The sequence below is a fragment of the Molothrus aeneus genome, chromosome 9 (genome assembly GCF_037042795.1).
Source record: "Molothrus aeneus isolate 106 chromosome 9, BPBGC_Maene_1.0, whole genome shotgun sequence".
NCBI lineage: Eukaryota > Metazoa > Chordata > Aves > Passeriformes > Icteridae > Molothrus > Molothrus aeneus.
This window is the reverse complement of record NC_089654.1, coordinates 28,299,233-28,316,476: the sequence shown is the minus strand read 5'-3', so window position 1 is coordinate 28,316,476 and position 17,244 is coordinate 28,299,233. Positions and strand designations below refer to the sequence as shown.

At 52.6% G+C, this 17,244-nt stretch overlaps 1 protein-coding gene across 6 annotated transcripts in view; it reads right to left on the bottom strand.

Annotated features, from left to right (window-relative positions):
- Window positions 1-17,244, bottom strand: part of CACNA1E (calcium voltage-gated channel subunit alpha1 E) — a 131,527-nt gene that overhangs the window by 51,034 nt on the left and 63,249 nt on the right. For all 6 annotated transcript variants that reach the window (XM_066556196.1, XM_066556192.1, XM_066556195.1 and 3 more), the window contains 5 exons: window positions 14,689-14,792; window positions 3,053-3,168; window positions 2,047-2,100; window positions 1,590-1,715; window positions 1,118-1,327 (listed from right to left, as the gene is read on the bottom strand). In XM_066556196.1, coding sequence (XP_066412293.1) covers window positions 1,118-1,327; window positions 1,590-1,715; window positions 2,047-2,100; window positions 3,053-3,168; window positions 14,689-14,792 — 610 coding nt within the window. The remainder of the gene's footprint in view (window positions 1-1,117; window positions 1,328-1,589; window positions 1,716-2,046; window positions 2,101-3,052; window positions 3,169-14,688; window positions 14,793-17,244) is intronic.

Genomic DNA, 17,244 nt, shown 5'->3' with positions numbered 1-17,244 from the left:
GCCCATGAGTTAATCATTCAGGGAAGAGGCACCAGTGTCCCAGGGGATTGAGAGGACCAAACACGGCCAGCACAGAGCAGTGCAGCTCTTTGGCATTAAACCTACAAAGACATCAACCACACGACACTGGAGGGGAATATTATCAACCTGGATTAAAATCATTGCATGGCTGGAATTTGGCCAGGGAAACAGAGCCAAACAGCCAAGAGCCAGTGAAAAGCCTTTCCAGCTATTTCATGAACATTTAGCAGGCAAGAGCCTGGCTCTTCACCTTTCCCAGAAGATGCTTCTCACCACGACCAGCTGCCACACCACACTGCAGCGTGCTGGAAGCCCGGCAGGCCTGAGCCTACTGCTGCAGATTTGGATAGAGCTGGGGCTTGACAGGATTTTCAAGGCGAGGAAGAATAACACATCTGAGAAAGCAGCATTGTCCCCAGTGCAGCAGCTCAGGAGTGACACATGGGGGGCTGACCATGCTGCCCTGCAGTAGCCCACACTGCAGTGTCCTTTAAAGACACTATACCTTAAAGATGTAGTGTCCTTAAAGATGCAGTGCTTCGGAGACCTGACCTTGTGCCCTGGCCCATGCTGGGCTCAGGGAGGCTCCACAACTGGGAATCTCCAAGCCTGGGATTCCCTCACCGTGCTCTGCCACAAGGATTGTAACCAGGGTGTCCTGCCATGACCGGTCCCATCCCTGCAAATTTACAATAATTTTACACCTTTCCAGCAATGGCTTGTGCACATTCAAAGGTGTTTCTCCAGCAAGCTTTCCATCACCACTGTTCACAATTTTGGGATAATCTCCACTGAGACTGGCAGTGTTTCTCTCTCATGACAAACACATCAGAACTGAAGGACACAGAGCCAGCACAACTCCTCCATGTGTGCTCACAAGGCTGAGACATCCCTCAGTGGCCATGGAGCCAAGGGCAAAGCTGAATTAAACACCTCTACATGGTCGTTTGTTATCAACAATGGATGGAGCTGAGGTTATTCCCCACCCAGCTCCCCACCAGCATGACTGTGGCGGGACTCATCCCTGTGTGCCTCTAGGCAAGCAGTGAGGGCGTGCTGCAACGCTCTCCCACCCACACCAAGGCCAGGCACTCACAGAGGAAGTGGGTGAGCCAGGCTGGCTGGTTGTGATGGACGATGGCCACGCAGGCAGTGTTGAGAGCCACCAGGCTCAGGACGATCCAGTAGAAGACCTGGGATTTGACCATGTGGCGCACGGAGATGCGCAGCAGCCGCTCCTTGTGCCGTAAGTAGGAGGCACCGTCCACCCTGGCACCTTTGAGGCCAGAGTGACTCGAGGGGTTGCCTAAAGGAAAAAAGAAAGGGAACAAGGAGTTGGATGCTCCAGCCTCTCCTGTGATATGAGATAGGACATTGCTCACAGACATTGCTTTTATGGGGCACAACTCATCCGGGGAATTTTTATGTGGCAGCATCTTTAGCAGCATCTCTGCTGCTAAACTAGCAGAGATGTCTGGTTTGTGACACTCTACACGTGATGGGTGGGACTCTGGGAACCCAAGCTGCTGGCAGAGGTTTGGGGGGAGCAAGCTGCAGACTGCACTGACCCAAGGTTGGATGGAGACGTCTCCTCTGCGCCAGCCTCCGCTCGCCCACGGAGGAGATGTCGACACAGTGCTCGTCACCCGACATGGCATCCGTGCGGTTCCGCTTGATGGTGGCTCTCCTGAGCACTGGCAAGGCAAGAGGAACAAGTGTTGGAGTCTCAGTGGCCCAACTCTGACCATAGCCAGCCCATTGGATCAGGACCTGGTGGTCAGAACTCAGGTCTGATAACAGGACAAAGAGACCCAGTGATGCTAGTCCAGAGCTATCCCTTGAGTGGAATCAGACACAGCATCTGCACTCTCTCAGGAGTTACGGTGCCAATCCACCTCCCCTCACCCCTCTCTTGGGCTGCAGATCCCACTGGGGCCTCCCCATCACAGCTGGAGGGTCTGACCCTCCAGCTCCAGGCAGGCAGAAGGAAGGGCAGGCAGATTTTAAGAGCATTTCTGGTCTTACCTTCTAAGGCTGAGGTCCCCGAATTTTTGTTCTCTTCAGCCAGCATGACTTCCTCTACGCAAAACACACAGTTCAGCATCAGGAGACAAGGCACTGTCACACATCACTGCCTGGTACTTAAGAACTTCCCCCAGCCCAGAGGCTGGCTCTGCAAACTCTTACCAAGTATTGGTTAAGGGCCCAAAAGCAAATTCTGGAGAGTGACAGGTGTCTGCTACCAAACATCATATCAGAAAAGAGAATTACTTGTGATCAGCCGTTCTCCCTCCACTGCCATTAAGCTCATGAAGGAAGTTGAAAATTGTAGGCAGGTCTGGGGCTCAAGCAACCCAGCCCAGGGCTAAAACTGAGGTCTGGTGCTCAGGAGTCCTTTGAAACACCCATCTTTTACAAGTCTGAATGCTGGATGAAAGTGTAAATCTTCCCTTCCCAGAGCTGAATGCACTGGCCTCATTCCTAGGAGGAGCAAGCAAGGACATGGGCTGTGGCAGTTTGGGAACTAACACCCACGGGCTGTCATGCCTGGTGTCAGGAGGAAGCCTGGAACTTCCACCACCCCCAGCCCAGGTCCAGGAGCCCTGAGGTAGGAACCAGTAAGTTCATCCCCTCCAGATGGCTCCAGGAGGAGATTTAACTGGAAAACCCTTCTCCCTGCTGACTGCTCTTCTTTCCCACTGCCCACCGCTGCAGGGGACTCCAGCAAACGCCAGGAGAGAGGAAACCATGGCAGAGCACAGCTGACAGCCCTGTTGCTTACAGCCTCCCAGCAGATGCAGCGTGCTTCATGCACAGAATGTGACAATTTCATGCCACAGAGCACGAGGACTCACCGGAGGCTGGTGATGTCCTTGCCTGCAGCCTGGTGGGACCAAGCTCACCCATGCACTCAACATCACCTTGAGCACCCTGGACACTTCAGGGCTCAGGGATTCCTCTCCATCCCCACCACCCCACATGAGCAGCAGTGTGTTGCCCCCCCAGATGTCCCCTGGGCACCGTCCTTTACCCGCTTTGTCTATCCACGCCCGGTAGCCGTTGAGCTCCCGCTCGATCTGCTGCTGCCGCCGCAGCTTCATGAAGGCTCGGCGGTTCTCCACGCGCTCTCTCTCTTTGGCAAACTCCCTGGGGAAGGGCAGAAGGGAAGGCTGAGAGCAGGCCCAAGGGGCAGCAGGATGCCCAGGGGGCTGGGGAGCCATGGCACAGGCAGCAGGGACCAAGGTGGGTGTTGGGGACAGGCAGGGGTACCCCCAGCCAAAGTGTGGCCAGAGGATGGGTGAATGATCAGGGAGGAGAAAAGCAGCACTGGGTGGATGTGAGCAAACACCCTGCTTGGTTGCTCAGTCCTGCATGCTCCAGCTGGGAGCTGCTGCCACTCAGGGAGGATGATCCCAGTGCCACCCAACTCCAGAGCCAGCTCATCTCCTGTGTGTCCCTTCAGGGAACAAAAGCTGGGCACTGTGAGGAGGCACTGAGGGGATGGAGAAGGGAAGGTCCCGTCCCTTCCTTTCACCTCCTTCCCTGAACCCTTTTTGTTTCCAGCCTCTCCTTGGAGTATTTTCCCAGGACTTGAGACATGGCTGTCCTCCTCTGGATGTCAGGGTCTCACAAGAGCTGTCCAGGTGTGATCACCAGCACAGACTCCCTGCACCTACAGAACTCCATCCCACGCCCTCAGCCCCTTCCCAGTCCCAGGATGCTCCGAGGGAAGCGTGATTACAAAGAGCAAATGGCACTGTTCTCTCTGTGAGAGGAACATCTCTCTCCCCAGAGACCAGCAGCAATCTCAGGCCTCAGAAAAATAAAAACTATTCCAAAGAATGGAAGGAGCTGCTCTGTCTGCTGCGGAGAGCGTTCAAGTGCATTACCCCAGCTGAGCTATTACACCCTGATGCAGTGTGGGCTTTTGCATGTGTGTGTGTGTGAGTGTGTTTGAGTGGAAAGCCTGGAATGTTCCCTGCATCTCTTGTTTAAGATCCCCAGACAATCCAAGCGCTTTTCATTCCACCCCAGGAAGGTGCAGTTTCCTGCCGCTCCGGCATTAAGTGACGAATGACTCCCCCTCCAGCACTGCCTTTCAGACTGAAATGAGACTTTCTTCCTGGGGCAGGGAAGCGGGGCAGGGAAACAAAAGGCAAGGGAGAGAAAAGCAGCCTAAGTGAAGGGAAGGGGGGTGGGAGGAGATGGGGGAGAAGGAAGGACCTCCCCAGCCAGGAGTGAAATGCACTCGCAGTTTTGGGCATGCCATGCCAAAGCATCTCCTTGCTCTAGCTGGAGGAAAGGCAGGAGCATTTTGGCTGTGCAATCACCCCTCACCACCCTTTGTTTGCAAATTTGGGATATCAAGGAATGAGAAAATGCTGTTTGGAGGCAGAGTCAATGGGGAAGTTTCCTGTCCTCTGATCCTACCAGCTCTGCCCCACAGGCCATAATTCCACGCAGCCTTGGCAGCACTTTTCCCAGACCCCATAAATACCAAATCCTAGAATGACTTGGGTTGGAAGAGGCCTTAAAGACCATCTCATTCCTTGCCATGGACAGGGACGCCTTCCACTTCCCCAGGCTGTTGAGACTCCCATCCAACCTGGCCTTGAACATTCCAAGGATGGGGAAGCCACAGCTTCTCTGGGCACCCTGTGCCAGGGCCCCACCACCCTCACAGGCAGGAATTTGTCCCAATATCTAATCCAACCCTGCTCTGTGTCAGTGGGCAGCCATTCCCCCTTGTCTTATAGCTACATGGCCTTGTCCAAAGTCCCTCTCCAGCTCTCTTGAAGCCTCTTTAGGTCCTGTAAGGAGCTCTAAGGTCTCCCCAGATCTTTCTCCATTCCAGGCTGAACAACCCCAGTGCCACAGACATTTTTTATGAAAAATCCTTTCCTTAGGATTTTTCCTCCTGAGAAGCTGAGAGGCCTCAGGAACAAAATGTAACCAATGGTTATCTGCTGCTGTGGAATGCAACAGGTGCATCTGGGATTGGCCCATGTTAGATGTTTCTAATTAATGGCCAATCACAGCCCAGCTGGCTTGGGCAGAGAGCTGAGACACAAGCCTTTGTTATCATTCCTTCTGATTCTATTCTTAGCCAGCCTTCTGATGAAATCCTTTCTGCTATTCTTTTAGTATAGTTTTAATGTAACATATATCATAAAATAATAAATCAGCCTTCTGAAACATGGAGTCAGATCCTCGTCTCTTCCCTCAACCTGAGACACCTGTGAACACGGTCACACCCCAGCTCTCTCAGCTTGTGTGCAACTGGGAGAACTTGGGAAGCTCCTCCTGATGTGTGTCAGCTGGGAACCTGGCCACTCTCTGCTGCCTCCTGCTTGCTCATCCCTCTGTCCTCCAGCTCCTTGTGCTGCATGGCAAGAGAAACCACCATTGTGTGCCCCCAGTGGAAGCCACCCAGAAGGACCCAAGAGGAGCCTCAGGCCACCTCTTCCTGCAGAGGGGAATGGGGGCATTGGAAAAGGTGCTCATCAAGCAACACTTTCCCCCTTTTCTTGAGGCAGCCCTTCTCCTCTTGGAGCACTAATTTACAGGAGGCTGGTGCCACACACACTCAGGGACAGGGCTCATGCAGCTGTGGCAGCGTCTCCGAGGGAGCCACTTCCCACTCACTTGATCCCTAATGGAGCTTAATTGCTTTTGTCCATTAGAAGGAGGAAAGGGTGGCAGAAAGGGGAGGGGGAGAGAATAAAAAAAAGTTAATCTCAGTTAATGAATTATTACATTTCAGAGAGACACGTTCCCAAGCAGGGCAGCAGCGGGGGCTGGTGACATCTGAGAGTGGGTAGGCGATGCTGACAGATCAAGGATTGCTCAGAGCCAATTTGCAGCAGCAAATGGGTAGAGATAATACTGTGTGTGAGTGAGAACAGGGCCAGCCATGGTGACTGACAACGCTTGGGAAGGCTCCAAGTCACAGGCAGGGCAGCCTGGCATCGCCCAGAGAGCGGGTGCCGTCTCCCATTGAAGGGTCTGCTCCTGCTCTCTTGGGGTTACATCACCAGGGATGGCCAAATTCTGCCCTGCAAAGAGCCCAGGGCGGTGCTGCCCCGTGGGGTCCCTGCAAGGGGGCTCAGAGCACCCCAGCAGATTGCACAGTCTCCACCTCTGCTTGTCCACCTGGGTCTTCTGGCCCCAAACCCTGATGGCTCCAGCTCAAAAACATCCACCTCTGGCAGCCAAGATCTGTGATGCCAGCCTGGTGTCACTGCACCCCTCACTGCCCACCCAGAGAGCTCTAGAGGGAATTGCTGAAGGCCCTGGTGGGGTTTGGGGGTCCATGTGCCATCTGTCCTCCTGCTCCCAAGGGCATCATTCCCCCACACCCCCTGCCCAGCCTGTTGGGGCAATGGGAGCACAGGTGCTTCACTCTTCCTCTGCCTGCAAATTCTCCTCCACAGCCCCAGCATTTCCCTCGCATGGCCTGAGAGCATCTCTGCTCCTGGCAGGAGACCCTGGGGGACACCACCATGCTCAGCCACATCCCTCTCCAGGGCCCCCCAGCCACCCTCACACCAGGAAAGAGATGGTTTTAGTCCAATGTTATCTGCTCTAAGGACTGGAAAACCCAAGTCTCCAAGGTTTCAATGGGAGAACCACTCATGGAAGCATCCAGCATAAAAATGGGTCCCCTCTTGAAAAAAACAAAACACAAGAAAACAGGAAAAAAACCAAAACAACCAGTTACAGGAAAACCAAGAACCAAAAACAAGTTAAGAAAAAGAGCATCACCAAAAACAAGTTAAGAGAAAATAGTACCACAACCACTGCAATCCATTTTTTTTCTACATTTTAGACCATTTTTGAGTTCAAAGCAGGTAAATAGTGCTGGTCACATCAATGTTGTGGCCTCCATGCTTTGAAACACCAAACCATCTATCTTCAAACCCATTAATTCATCACCTCTTGCCTCTATTATAAAGATGATTCCAGCAAACCAGTTATCAAATCAGCCTTAAAACAGCTTGAGGCAGCAGAAAGGACAGGATGGGATTACACTCTGAGGGTGAGGCAGCAGCACCACTCTGCTATGAAAAAAACCAAATTTAATGGGATGCATAACAAGAGAGACCATCTGTAAGACATCAGGTAACACCACTGCTCTCCTCAGGTCTTGGCTCATGGCTCCACTTCAGGTCTGAGCACCACAGTCTAAGGAAAAACTGCCTCAGAGCCTCCAGGAGGGTGTCAGAGGTGCTTATGGGACAGAAGTGACAACAGACAGTGTGGCAAACACAGCTGAGGCAGTTGCAAGGGGGGGATCAGATGGTATTTACCCAGAAGGTGTACAGGAACTGAAGTGAGAGTGTTGAACTGACTGAGCAGCCTGTAACCTGAGCTTAAACAGACAGTGACAGCAGCACTGGCACTGCAGACTGGGATTATTGCACTGAACCCACGGCAGAGGCAGCAGCAGAGTGTCCAAAAGGCACCAAAACCTCTACAGGGGAAGGGTGCCTGCTTTGAAGGAGACAACAGGTTTTTCAGCAAGAGTAATTGCTTGATTTACGTTCACTTGAAGTGCCAGAGTCAGAGAAGATCGAAGGCCAGGCTGGGTGGAGCTCTGAGCAACCTGGTCTGGTTGAAGATGTCCCTGCTCATGGCAGGGCATTGGACCATGCCACAGACATCTTTTATGGAAAATCCTTTCCTTAGGATTTTTCCTCCTGAGAAGCTGAGAGGCCTCAGGAACAAAATGTAACCAATGGTTATCTGCTGCTGTGGAATGCAACAGGTGCATCTGGGATTGGCCCATGTTGGTTGTTTCTAATTAATGGCCAATCACAGTCAGCTGGCTCAGACAGAGAGCCGAGCCACAAACTTTTGTTATTCTGTTCTATTCTTAGCTAGCCTTCTGATGAAATCCTTTCTTCTATTCTTTTAGTATAGTTTTAATATAAGATATATATCATAAAATAATAAATCAAGCCTTCTGAAACATGGAGTCAGATCCTCATCTCTTCTCTCATCCTGAGACCCCTGTGAACACAGTCACAGGACCTGATGGCCTTTAAAGGTCCCTTCCAACCCAAACCTTTCTCTGATTCCATAACAAAGCTGTGCCATCGCAAGAAAGTCTTCTCTGAACTTGAAGGAGAAGGGACACAAAAAGAAAGGCAACCAGCAGCAGTCCATTTCTTGTACTGCCTGTGCATGAGCTCTGATCAGCCCCGTGCAGTGGGGCAGGAGCTCTGTGTCACCAGGGTGTGACAGAGCTGCTGAGGAGAGCACATTTATACAGCACTGGCTGTCACACAAGCTGGGGAGGAGAAAGGTGACAAGCTGTTGGTGACATGGAAGGGTAAAACGGGAAGGAGCTGGGAGATGCCAGCCCTGAGATGACCCATTACATCACTGTCCCTGTTAAGAAGGGGCAGATGCTGATACCTTCTACCTTGTGGAAAGCTTGTAGAAATTCCACCTGGATTTCTCCAAGGCCAAGTGTGCTGATACCAAACTGAGAGGGGAAGTGGGGAATTCAGAAGGGAGAACAATCCTGCAGGAAGACCTGGGCAGGCTGGAAGGGTAGGCTGACGAGAATCTCATGAAGAGAAGCTGTGGCTGCCCCATCCCTGGAAGTGTTCAAGGCTGGATGGGGCTTGGAACAACCTGCTCTAGGGAAAGTGTCCCTCTCCATGGCAGGACTGGAATGAAATGATCTTTACAAGGTCCTTTCCAACCCAGGCCATTCTCTGATTCAAATGTAAGGTCTTGGACACGGGAAAACAAAATCCAGGAGGGCAGCACAGGATGGGACCTGCCCAGCTGGGGACCAGCTCTGTGGAAAGGGACCTGCAGGTCCCAGGAATGAGCTCAGTATGAGTGAGCAGTGTGCTGCTGCAGCAAAGAAAGCCAGCAGGGTTCTGGGCTGCATCAACCACGGCAGAGAAGAGATGCACAAACATTCTAGCTGTAGACTCTCAATTTCATCATTTTTCCAAGGATAACACCGCTGAGGTTTGCATCGTTGTCCCACTGCCCAGAGAACTCTGCAATGCTGCACCAAAGGCAGCAATAGCACGCTCAGCCCACGCTGCAAAGAAGCTGCAGAAGGGTGGCAGAGGGCCTGGCAGCCCCAGCAGCAAGGAGCAGAGATGGGAGCTCGAGATTGTGCCTCACTCTTATCAGGCAGGGCTGGCATAAGCAGCGCAGCTTCAATGCTTCAAGAGCCCCGGGCTTTGTTCACAATCACTCCCACTGGCTCATGCAGTGCTGGGAAAATGTCACTCCTCCCTTTCCCTCCTATGCTCCAGTTTTTATCCCCTCTGTAAGCAGAAAAGATCTTTATAGTCTCTTTTTGCATGTGACAGCAATCCACAGATGAAAGGTGTGTGGTCAGTGCAGCAGGTGAGATGTAGTATGGAAAGAAAACCCCACTTCAATTTTCAACCTTTCATCACTTTAAACTTCCCAGGAGCTTCCAGCACTCCAGTCAACACCTTCTTCACCCAACAGCAGTGCCCAGCACCCCCTTGCCACGGTGGAGCTGCTGCTGGAGGAACTGGGCATCTCCAAAGCCATCCGCCGGCTCAAATCTCTGGAGCCACACAATTGCTGCCATCAACCAGGAGGACAGAAATTACCATAATCTGGAACAAACAACTCCCAAAGCAATCTGTAAGCAAGCACTATCTGCTGAGTGCCTTGTTGAGAGGATCAAAACAGAGCCTTTTCACCCACAGCCCGCAGACCACAGGCAGTCCATGGAGCAGATTTGCAAGGAGGCAGGAATAAGAGCAATTTTGAAGCAGCGGAGACATGCTGGCAAATAATTTGCCAGGAGAAATCAAAGGGGAAAGTCAGCAAGTCATCTTTTTGTTGTGGATTTTTTTTCTGTTTTTTTTTCCCTTCTCACCCAGCTGGCTGTAAGAGGAGTCATTATTCCCTGTAACAGCAGAGGATCCAGCACAGCAGCCACGCACGCCTCTTGTCAGGCGGCTTGTTTGCATGGGGCTTGGAGCCCTTGGCAGAAAGGTGGCCCAGCACAGCACGGCAGAGAGGCATGAATATGGATGCCCACCTGCCTGCTGAATAGAGATGAAGGTCCCCCCAGACTCCTCTGCCTGGCCTGTGCCCAAAGACCACAGTGATGACAAGGAGCTTCCCCAGAACCAAGTGAGGAGCGTGGGCGCCGCTGATGGTGGTGCTGGGGGGCCTGGGAGGGGCATCACTGCCCCCTCCCCGTGTGACACCCACTCCTCCCTTCAAAAGGGGTCTCAGCCACTGAGTTCCCAAGCACAACACAAGTGCAGACATCTCACATCTCATCCCAGCCACGCCCTGAGATCCTACAACCATTCCAGGAGAAAGCCAATGTGGTGCTTCCAAGCTTTCATACTTCCAAATCCATATTTCTTGGGTGTAGAAACACAGAGTCATTCAGGTTGGAAAAGCTGAAGATCCTCAAATCAACCATGTTGACCACTACAGAATGTCCCTAAATGTCACATCCACATGTTTTTTGAACACTTCCAAGGATGGTGATCCCACTACTTCCCTGGGCAGTGTGGTCCAATGCCTGACCATTCTTGTGGCAAAGAATTTTGTTTGTTGATGTCTTGCTGGTAATTTATGGTCTCCCCACAAGCTTTCCTGTATTTCCTGCATGTTCACCACTTCTCCTTCCAGGAATCTTTGAGACATTAATCCTCCTCCCAATGTTTTTGGCTTCAAAGCACCAGATCCTGCTCAGACGTGTGGGGTCCAGGTTTTTGTGTGGAGCTGGCAAAAAGAACCCTCTCTCCATTGAAAATGTACACTTGTTCCCTCAACACCCTTATTATTAATTGCTACAAAACTTAATTTTATTCATCGTTTGTTATGCATCCAAATTGGATGGGGAAAAAAATTCAAATTAACTGAAGTGAAAAGATTTCAGAAGATGGTGCAGAAGGCTCCTGAAGGAACTGAAGAAAACTCTCCGGAGACTGCGAACGCAGTGCTAACCCAACCTGAAAGAAAGATCTTAAGACAAAGAAATCTTGCCAATTTGATCCTTTAATTATAACATTAGTCGTTTCTTTCAAAGGCTTAGTGTAAGAGCTGGGGGTGGGGGGCAGAAAAGACTTAAAGGGAGAAAAGACTTAACATCACCAGGATGAGTGGAAGCAATTAGGAGGATTTAAATTACTCTCTTGTTTGGTACAAGGCAGATAGATTTCATTTTTCTTGCCATTGTGCTTGACTTCTTGCTCTGCTGTTAGCTTCCAGAGGTCTCCTTGGCTGGCTTGAGGGCTCAGTCTTCCTAGGCCAGGCAGCATCTCCTTCCACCCACTCTGCTGTTTCTGCAGATCAGTGGCTATAACAGCTCTGACACCCTGGAAAGGGGCTGGATGCACAAGACTGGGTATGGGGATGGAGTCTCCCAGCTCTCAGCAGAAGGATGATGCTGCAATGAATGGAGGAGGGTGATTGCAAACCAAATTTTTTCTGCAGAGGCTGTGGAAAGGGATGTGGGAAGCAGTCAAAATGCAGCCTGTTCTGTACTGAAGCTCTGTATGAGTCCTCAGGCTGTGGCCACTGCTGGCACACGACACCAGCAGCAGGGACAGGGCAGTGTGGCTCTTGTCAGGTCTCTGCTGCTCCAGAGACAGAGCCCAAACAAACACCTTCTAATTGTTTTATGTGAGAAATAGCTGAGTTAAAAAAAAAAACCCAAAACTCAACAATTTCACAAAAAAAAGGGAGAGCAGGTCTTTGCAAATCTCCAGCAGATGCAATTCCTCAGGCCACAAGGCAGCCTCAGGTAGAAGATGGCATTTCAGTGGATGCTCCATCCTCACTGGCTCCCACTGACTCTCCTCTGCCAGGATTATCTCAGCAGCTTGTGTAGCTTTAAAAGCTGAGCAGTCACATCTCCTTGGGCTCTGTACCTGCTCCCAAAGAGGAACGGGGCCAATTTTTTTATCTTCTCCTGCTTTCAGTCAGAATTAATTGATCCGTAATTGCACCCATAGAGGGGAGAAGTTAATAGACATGGCAATAAATGCCAAAGCCACAGCAGAACTGGCTCTCCAAGACCCTGCCTGGAGGAGCTCCATCTCCCCTTGACAGAGTCTGCATGCGACTCCAGTGCGTGTGTGCCTGTTCGTATTTAGGGAGAAAAACTGAGGAGCCTGCCTGTGATGAAAATCATTTCTTTTCCTCTCCCACATACTTTGTGCTGAAGAAGCAGATGGATCCAGGCTGTTTACATCACAGAGGTCATGCCTCAGCCTAACAGTTGGGGAACTGACTGTTGGGAGAGATGCTCATCGCAACCAGGAGGCTGCTAAATCTGGGCTCCGGCAAACTTCTGCTGGTGGCAAGTGAAACACACAAATGTCCTCCTGCAGCCTCTTCTCGTTAGGGGCCCACCCTGGCTGTTGGGCTGTTTCCCCAAAGGGAGCCTCTGCTGAGATGAGGCGAGGGCAGAGGCAGCTCAGCAGCAGCTCCTGAGGAGAACCTTGAGGAGAATGCTGGAAATCCCGGGCGGACCTTGTTATCCAGTGATGCAGATGGTGCAGTTTGCAAGCTAGGTGGGGCCAGCTTGCTGCAAGGAGGCTCCCAGAGGCCATGATTTCAGCTGAGCATGGCCTGGCTTCACCAAAAGCTCTGGTGTAACAGTCAGGGAAAGGATTCCTTCAGTGGAGGTGTTTCTGTGGAGCTTGTACCCAAAGTGACCAGCTCTTCTCAGTTCAGCACAGCCACAAGTGGGGGTATCTGGCCAGGCCCTGCCTTTCATCCAGCTGAGAGCTGAGCAATGGAAAGGTCACACCTCCCAACCCCCAGCAGAGCCAAGAACTCTCTTCCAGCACGAGAGGATTGTGGTGAGTGCTAAAAACAAGAAGAGCTCAGCAAACAGATCAAGGAGCGAGGCCCTTCCTGCTGCACTCAAGGGCACTCAGCATTTGTGTGCACAAGCACCTTCTCCTGCCCCTAGGTCCTGCTCCTCCAGGGCTCCAGCAGCACCTTTGGATGATTCACCCAGCCAAGGTGCTGCATCCACAGAGCCACAGAGGATGTGGCTGTGCCCAGGCAGGGGGACACTGACAGTGGCCTTGCCATGGAGTGGCAGAGCCCAGCTGGCCACCTGAGCTCACCTCCCTCAGCCCTCCAGGGAGCTGAGCAGTCCTGCTTTACCCTGGATATCTGCCATGCCACAAGAGCATCTCTGCTGCCAATTAGGCCACCCACCCACTTGCATCTTTCCCCAGTACAAACCCTACTAGCAATAAACAAACAGTGGAAATGCCAGCCAGTGCCTGGGAAGAGTCCTGGATAACTGCATCCAACCCAGCAGGCATGGGAACGGCTGCCTCGGGCAGGGAAACACCCAGGTGGGCCAGGGCATGGCCAGGCATCCCACCAACCCCACTGTGGTCCTCTGGCCAGTGTCTGGTTTGTGTCCCCAAGCTGCTTTCAGCATCACCCCAGCACCAAAAGCCTTGGTGTCCACACAACACGCTGCACTGACATTCTCTAACATTGTAATAACGTTGTTCCCATCTTCCCAACTTTCCTTCAGCCAGGCTTTTGTAGGAAAGCTCCTGCTTGACATCGAGACCCAGCTGGACTTTGCCCAAATGCCCAAGCTGGATGTGGCATAAGAAGTAGAAATTCCACCCAAGGCTGCTTGGATATCTTCATCCCCCGTAAGAATTGCCTCTCTGCAAGGCAAAGTGAAGCCCCTGGACCCAGTCAGACCTCAGAATGAGAGCTGGGAAAGTTCAGCCCAATAACAGACCCCAACTTGTCACTCTAGAAACTCCTGAAACCACCACCATCACACTGGGACTTCCAGGGACACTCAGGAAAGGGACAGAGATGACCAAGGCCATTCTCCACCCTGGCCCTTGCACCTGAGGGCTTTCCATCTGGCCAAACCAGTGCTACAATGACTTCTGCATTTTGCCATGATGCATAATTAGCTGAAAAATGACCTGCTTCAGTCAGAACAGAGGAGCCCACACCTTCCCCCAGTGCAGGAGAGGGCACACTCTCACTGTTCACCAGCCCCTGCCAGCAGCTGAGGATGTGCTGGTGCAACCACAGTTCATTGTCATGGAGACAAGTAGAGTTTTTGTCTCCAAACCCAGCTTAAAGGCTTGGATTAAAACTGCCTTTCCCTTGGGAAGTGCAGGACAGGGACAGTTGCTTTGTCCCTACTTCGTTATCTTATATCCTTATATCCTTATCTTATCTTCTGGGCTTATCCACGTGCACCCCAAGCATCCCTGTCCTCACCAGCTTGCACCCCACCAGTGCAGGGCACATCCTCCTGGTGCTCTGTATCACTCCCCAAACCCATCCCACCCCACCACCAACAGCCTGGAGTCAAACACATTTTCACAGACCCCCCATATCTCTCCCCTCTTCCAGGTCCCAAGCAGCCAGAAGATTCCCAGTGACCATTTCTCACAAGGAACCAAAAGCAGAAGATCTTCAGCAAGGTGAAATGACAGTAATAATAAATATCTTCAAGGCTGTCCCTTTCCCAGCTCCCCACGTTGAGGAAGAACCAAGCACAGGCAGGGAGCAATCCCTTGCTGTGGGGCAGGCAGGTTTGGAGGGCATGGAGGGACACAGGGACCAGCCTGAGGTGCCAGGAATGTGTGACAGGCACAGCCCAGAGGGAATGACCACTCTGCTTACCCTGACAGCACTCCCAGGACAAGGTTGAGGACGAAGAAGGATCCAATGATGATGAGGGGGATGAAGTACAGCCAGTTCCAGGTGGCTCCTAAGGCATCATTGGTCTGGAGAGGAAAGAAAAAAAATTAATGTGTGACATCACCTCCAACACCATCAACGGGGCAGAGGAAGGGTGTGTTAACTCCAGTGCTCCAGGCTGACCACACCAGGCTCCTCAGGGTGACCTGGCCATGCCTGTCAAGCCTTGGTGGGCACCCTTCCCCACCAGAAGACCCTGGCACCCCTCAGCACCCTGCCCCAGCCCTCATCAGGCTGGACTGCTCTTCTCCACCCCCTCCAACCATCCTGCAGAGACTGTAAGAGATGGGCATAGCTGGAGGTGCAAGGTCCTGCAGCCCAAAACTGGGGTGCTGAGGGCAAGGGCTCACCCTGAGCATGTTTTCTCCATCATTTTGGTTCAGGGCTCCCATGCACATCCACCAGGATGGAGCAAAGCAGCCTCACAGCAGCACAGATTGATAGGGTGCCTTAAGGTGGCATCTAAAGAAGAGGCAGCCAGTGTTTGTCCCTTCATGCATGGTGGGAAACCTCCAAACAGGCATTTTGCAGCTGGCATCATCACTAACACCTTGCAGACACCCTCCTACCACAGACACATCCCCCAAAGCCACAGAGCCGAGACCAGACGGGAGCTGTGAGCTCAGGGCACAGCCTGACAGCTGCAAAGGCTCCTGATGAGCCCTGCTCAATCCCTCCAGACATGAATTCACCAGAGGTTTTAATAAAGCAGTGCCCCTGTGTCCCTCCCAGGCCCCATTTGTCCTCTGGTGTCAGGCACGGTGCACATGACGCCGGGCTGAGGGTGATGCGGCAGAACGTGACTGTCTGGGGGAGGTGGTATCAATCTTCTTGCAATGAAAGACTCTTTCTCTTTTCTCTGTCTTCCCCCCTCTCCCTGTGCTAATTAAGCCCTCATCTTCATCTGAGTCATTGGCACCACATCTCCTGCTCGGCCAATGCAGGAGCTGAGGAAGGCTCTGCGGCGGGAGGAGCGCGGCTCCGAGGAGCAAAGAGAGTGAGGGCCGGAGCCGTCCTCCCTGAAGTGGGGACTTCAGCTGGGTGTCCCCATCACCCTGACACCCAAGGCAGGCAGGGTGACACCAGCACAGCCCAGCACCGCTGACCAGAGCACTGGGGCAGGGGATGTGGGCAGTGACAAGGCACGCAGCAGCCGTAAGGGCTCTGAAAGCAGCTGGAAGGACTCACTGCTCTCCCCCTTTGGCCCTAGGGAAACCACACATATCCTCTCAAGATCCTGCTCTTTCAAGAGCTCCAGTTCACCTCCAGCCCTTTTCTTTAGGGCCATGGGAGAAGCAGGCAGAGGGAGGAAGGAACAATGCACGGGAATTCCTGACAGCCGATGTTCACCACAGCCCTCCAGAGACACCCAGGGCACTGTGCTCTGCTCTGCCAGCACCATCTCCCATGGCACCAGCCTTCAAGGCATCCTGCAGCCCTCTGCCCAAGCTTGACAGGGCTTCAGCTCCCTGCCAAGATGCCACTGGGTACCTGCCACTCATGTCAGGATTGCTTGCCTCTGAAACTGGCTCCTGCCCAAAAAACACAGGCTTTCCCCGAGCTCTCTGTCACAGGGAATACAAAACACAGGAGCTCCTTTCCTACAGAAGAACAAGACATCTTTCCCCAGAGCTGGGCTATCACCATCCCTTCTTTAGCCATCCCAGCAGGAGTTGGGGGGGAAATAGGCAGTTTTCCCAGGGTTATCAGTGCCCAGACCTCTTCCCTCTCCATTTTTCAGGCACAGCAAAGCTGGTGGTACTGGGGACCTGCAGCAGGGACAGCTGAGGCAGGGGTCTGGCAGGGCTCTGGTGGTGTGGGCTGACTGTGATCCCAACCTCTGTGCATTTGAGTGCCTGGCTCCCCTGGGGGTGGAGGCAAAGGGGGTTGGAGAGATTTTTAAGGAGATTTGGGAGGTCACAGCACCACTTGCACCCAGCAGCTGCAGGAGGGGCACTTCTAGGGCAGAGGAGGAGATGAGGAGCTGTGCCCATACTCAAGGACACAGCACTGGCCACAGTGAGCTCAGGGATGGTCCCAACCACCCAGGCTGCCACCAGCAGCCCCAGAACAGCACTGCCACCAGCAGCCACACGGGTCCCCCTGGCTGGTGCCAGCTTTGCAACATGAAATCTCTCAGGGGACATCCCAATGCTCCCCACAAACCCAGGAACTGGTGATGCCCAGTCTGGATGCAGTGGCTCCACACCATCATCTGGTACTTGCTCAGCCACTCAGGTTGCCAAAAACTCACTGTCCCCACTGGAAGCCTCCTCAAGCAGATGCTCCAGTGGCTGCCACAATTTCCAGCCTAAATTTATTTGTGGTCATTTTCTACACCGCTCTGTTCTTTTGCCAGCACTGGCCTTTGGCTGAAATAGCTCTTTTCCTTCCTCTTTCCACCCTGATCTATTTCTAGACAGCAATCACAGCCATCTCCAGCCTCTGCTTTGCTGGCCAAAGCAAGGTTCTTCCAGT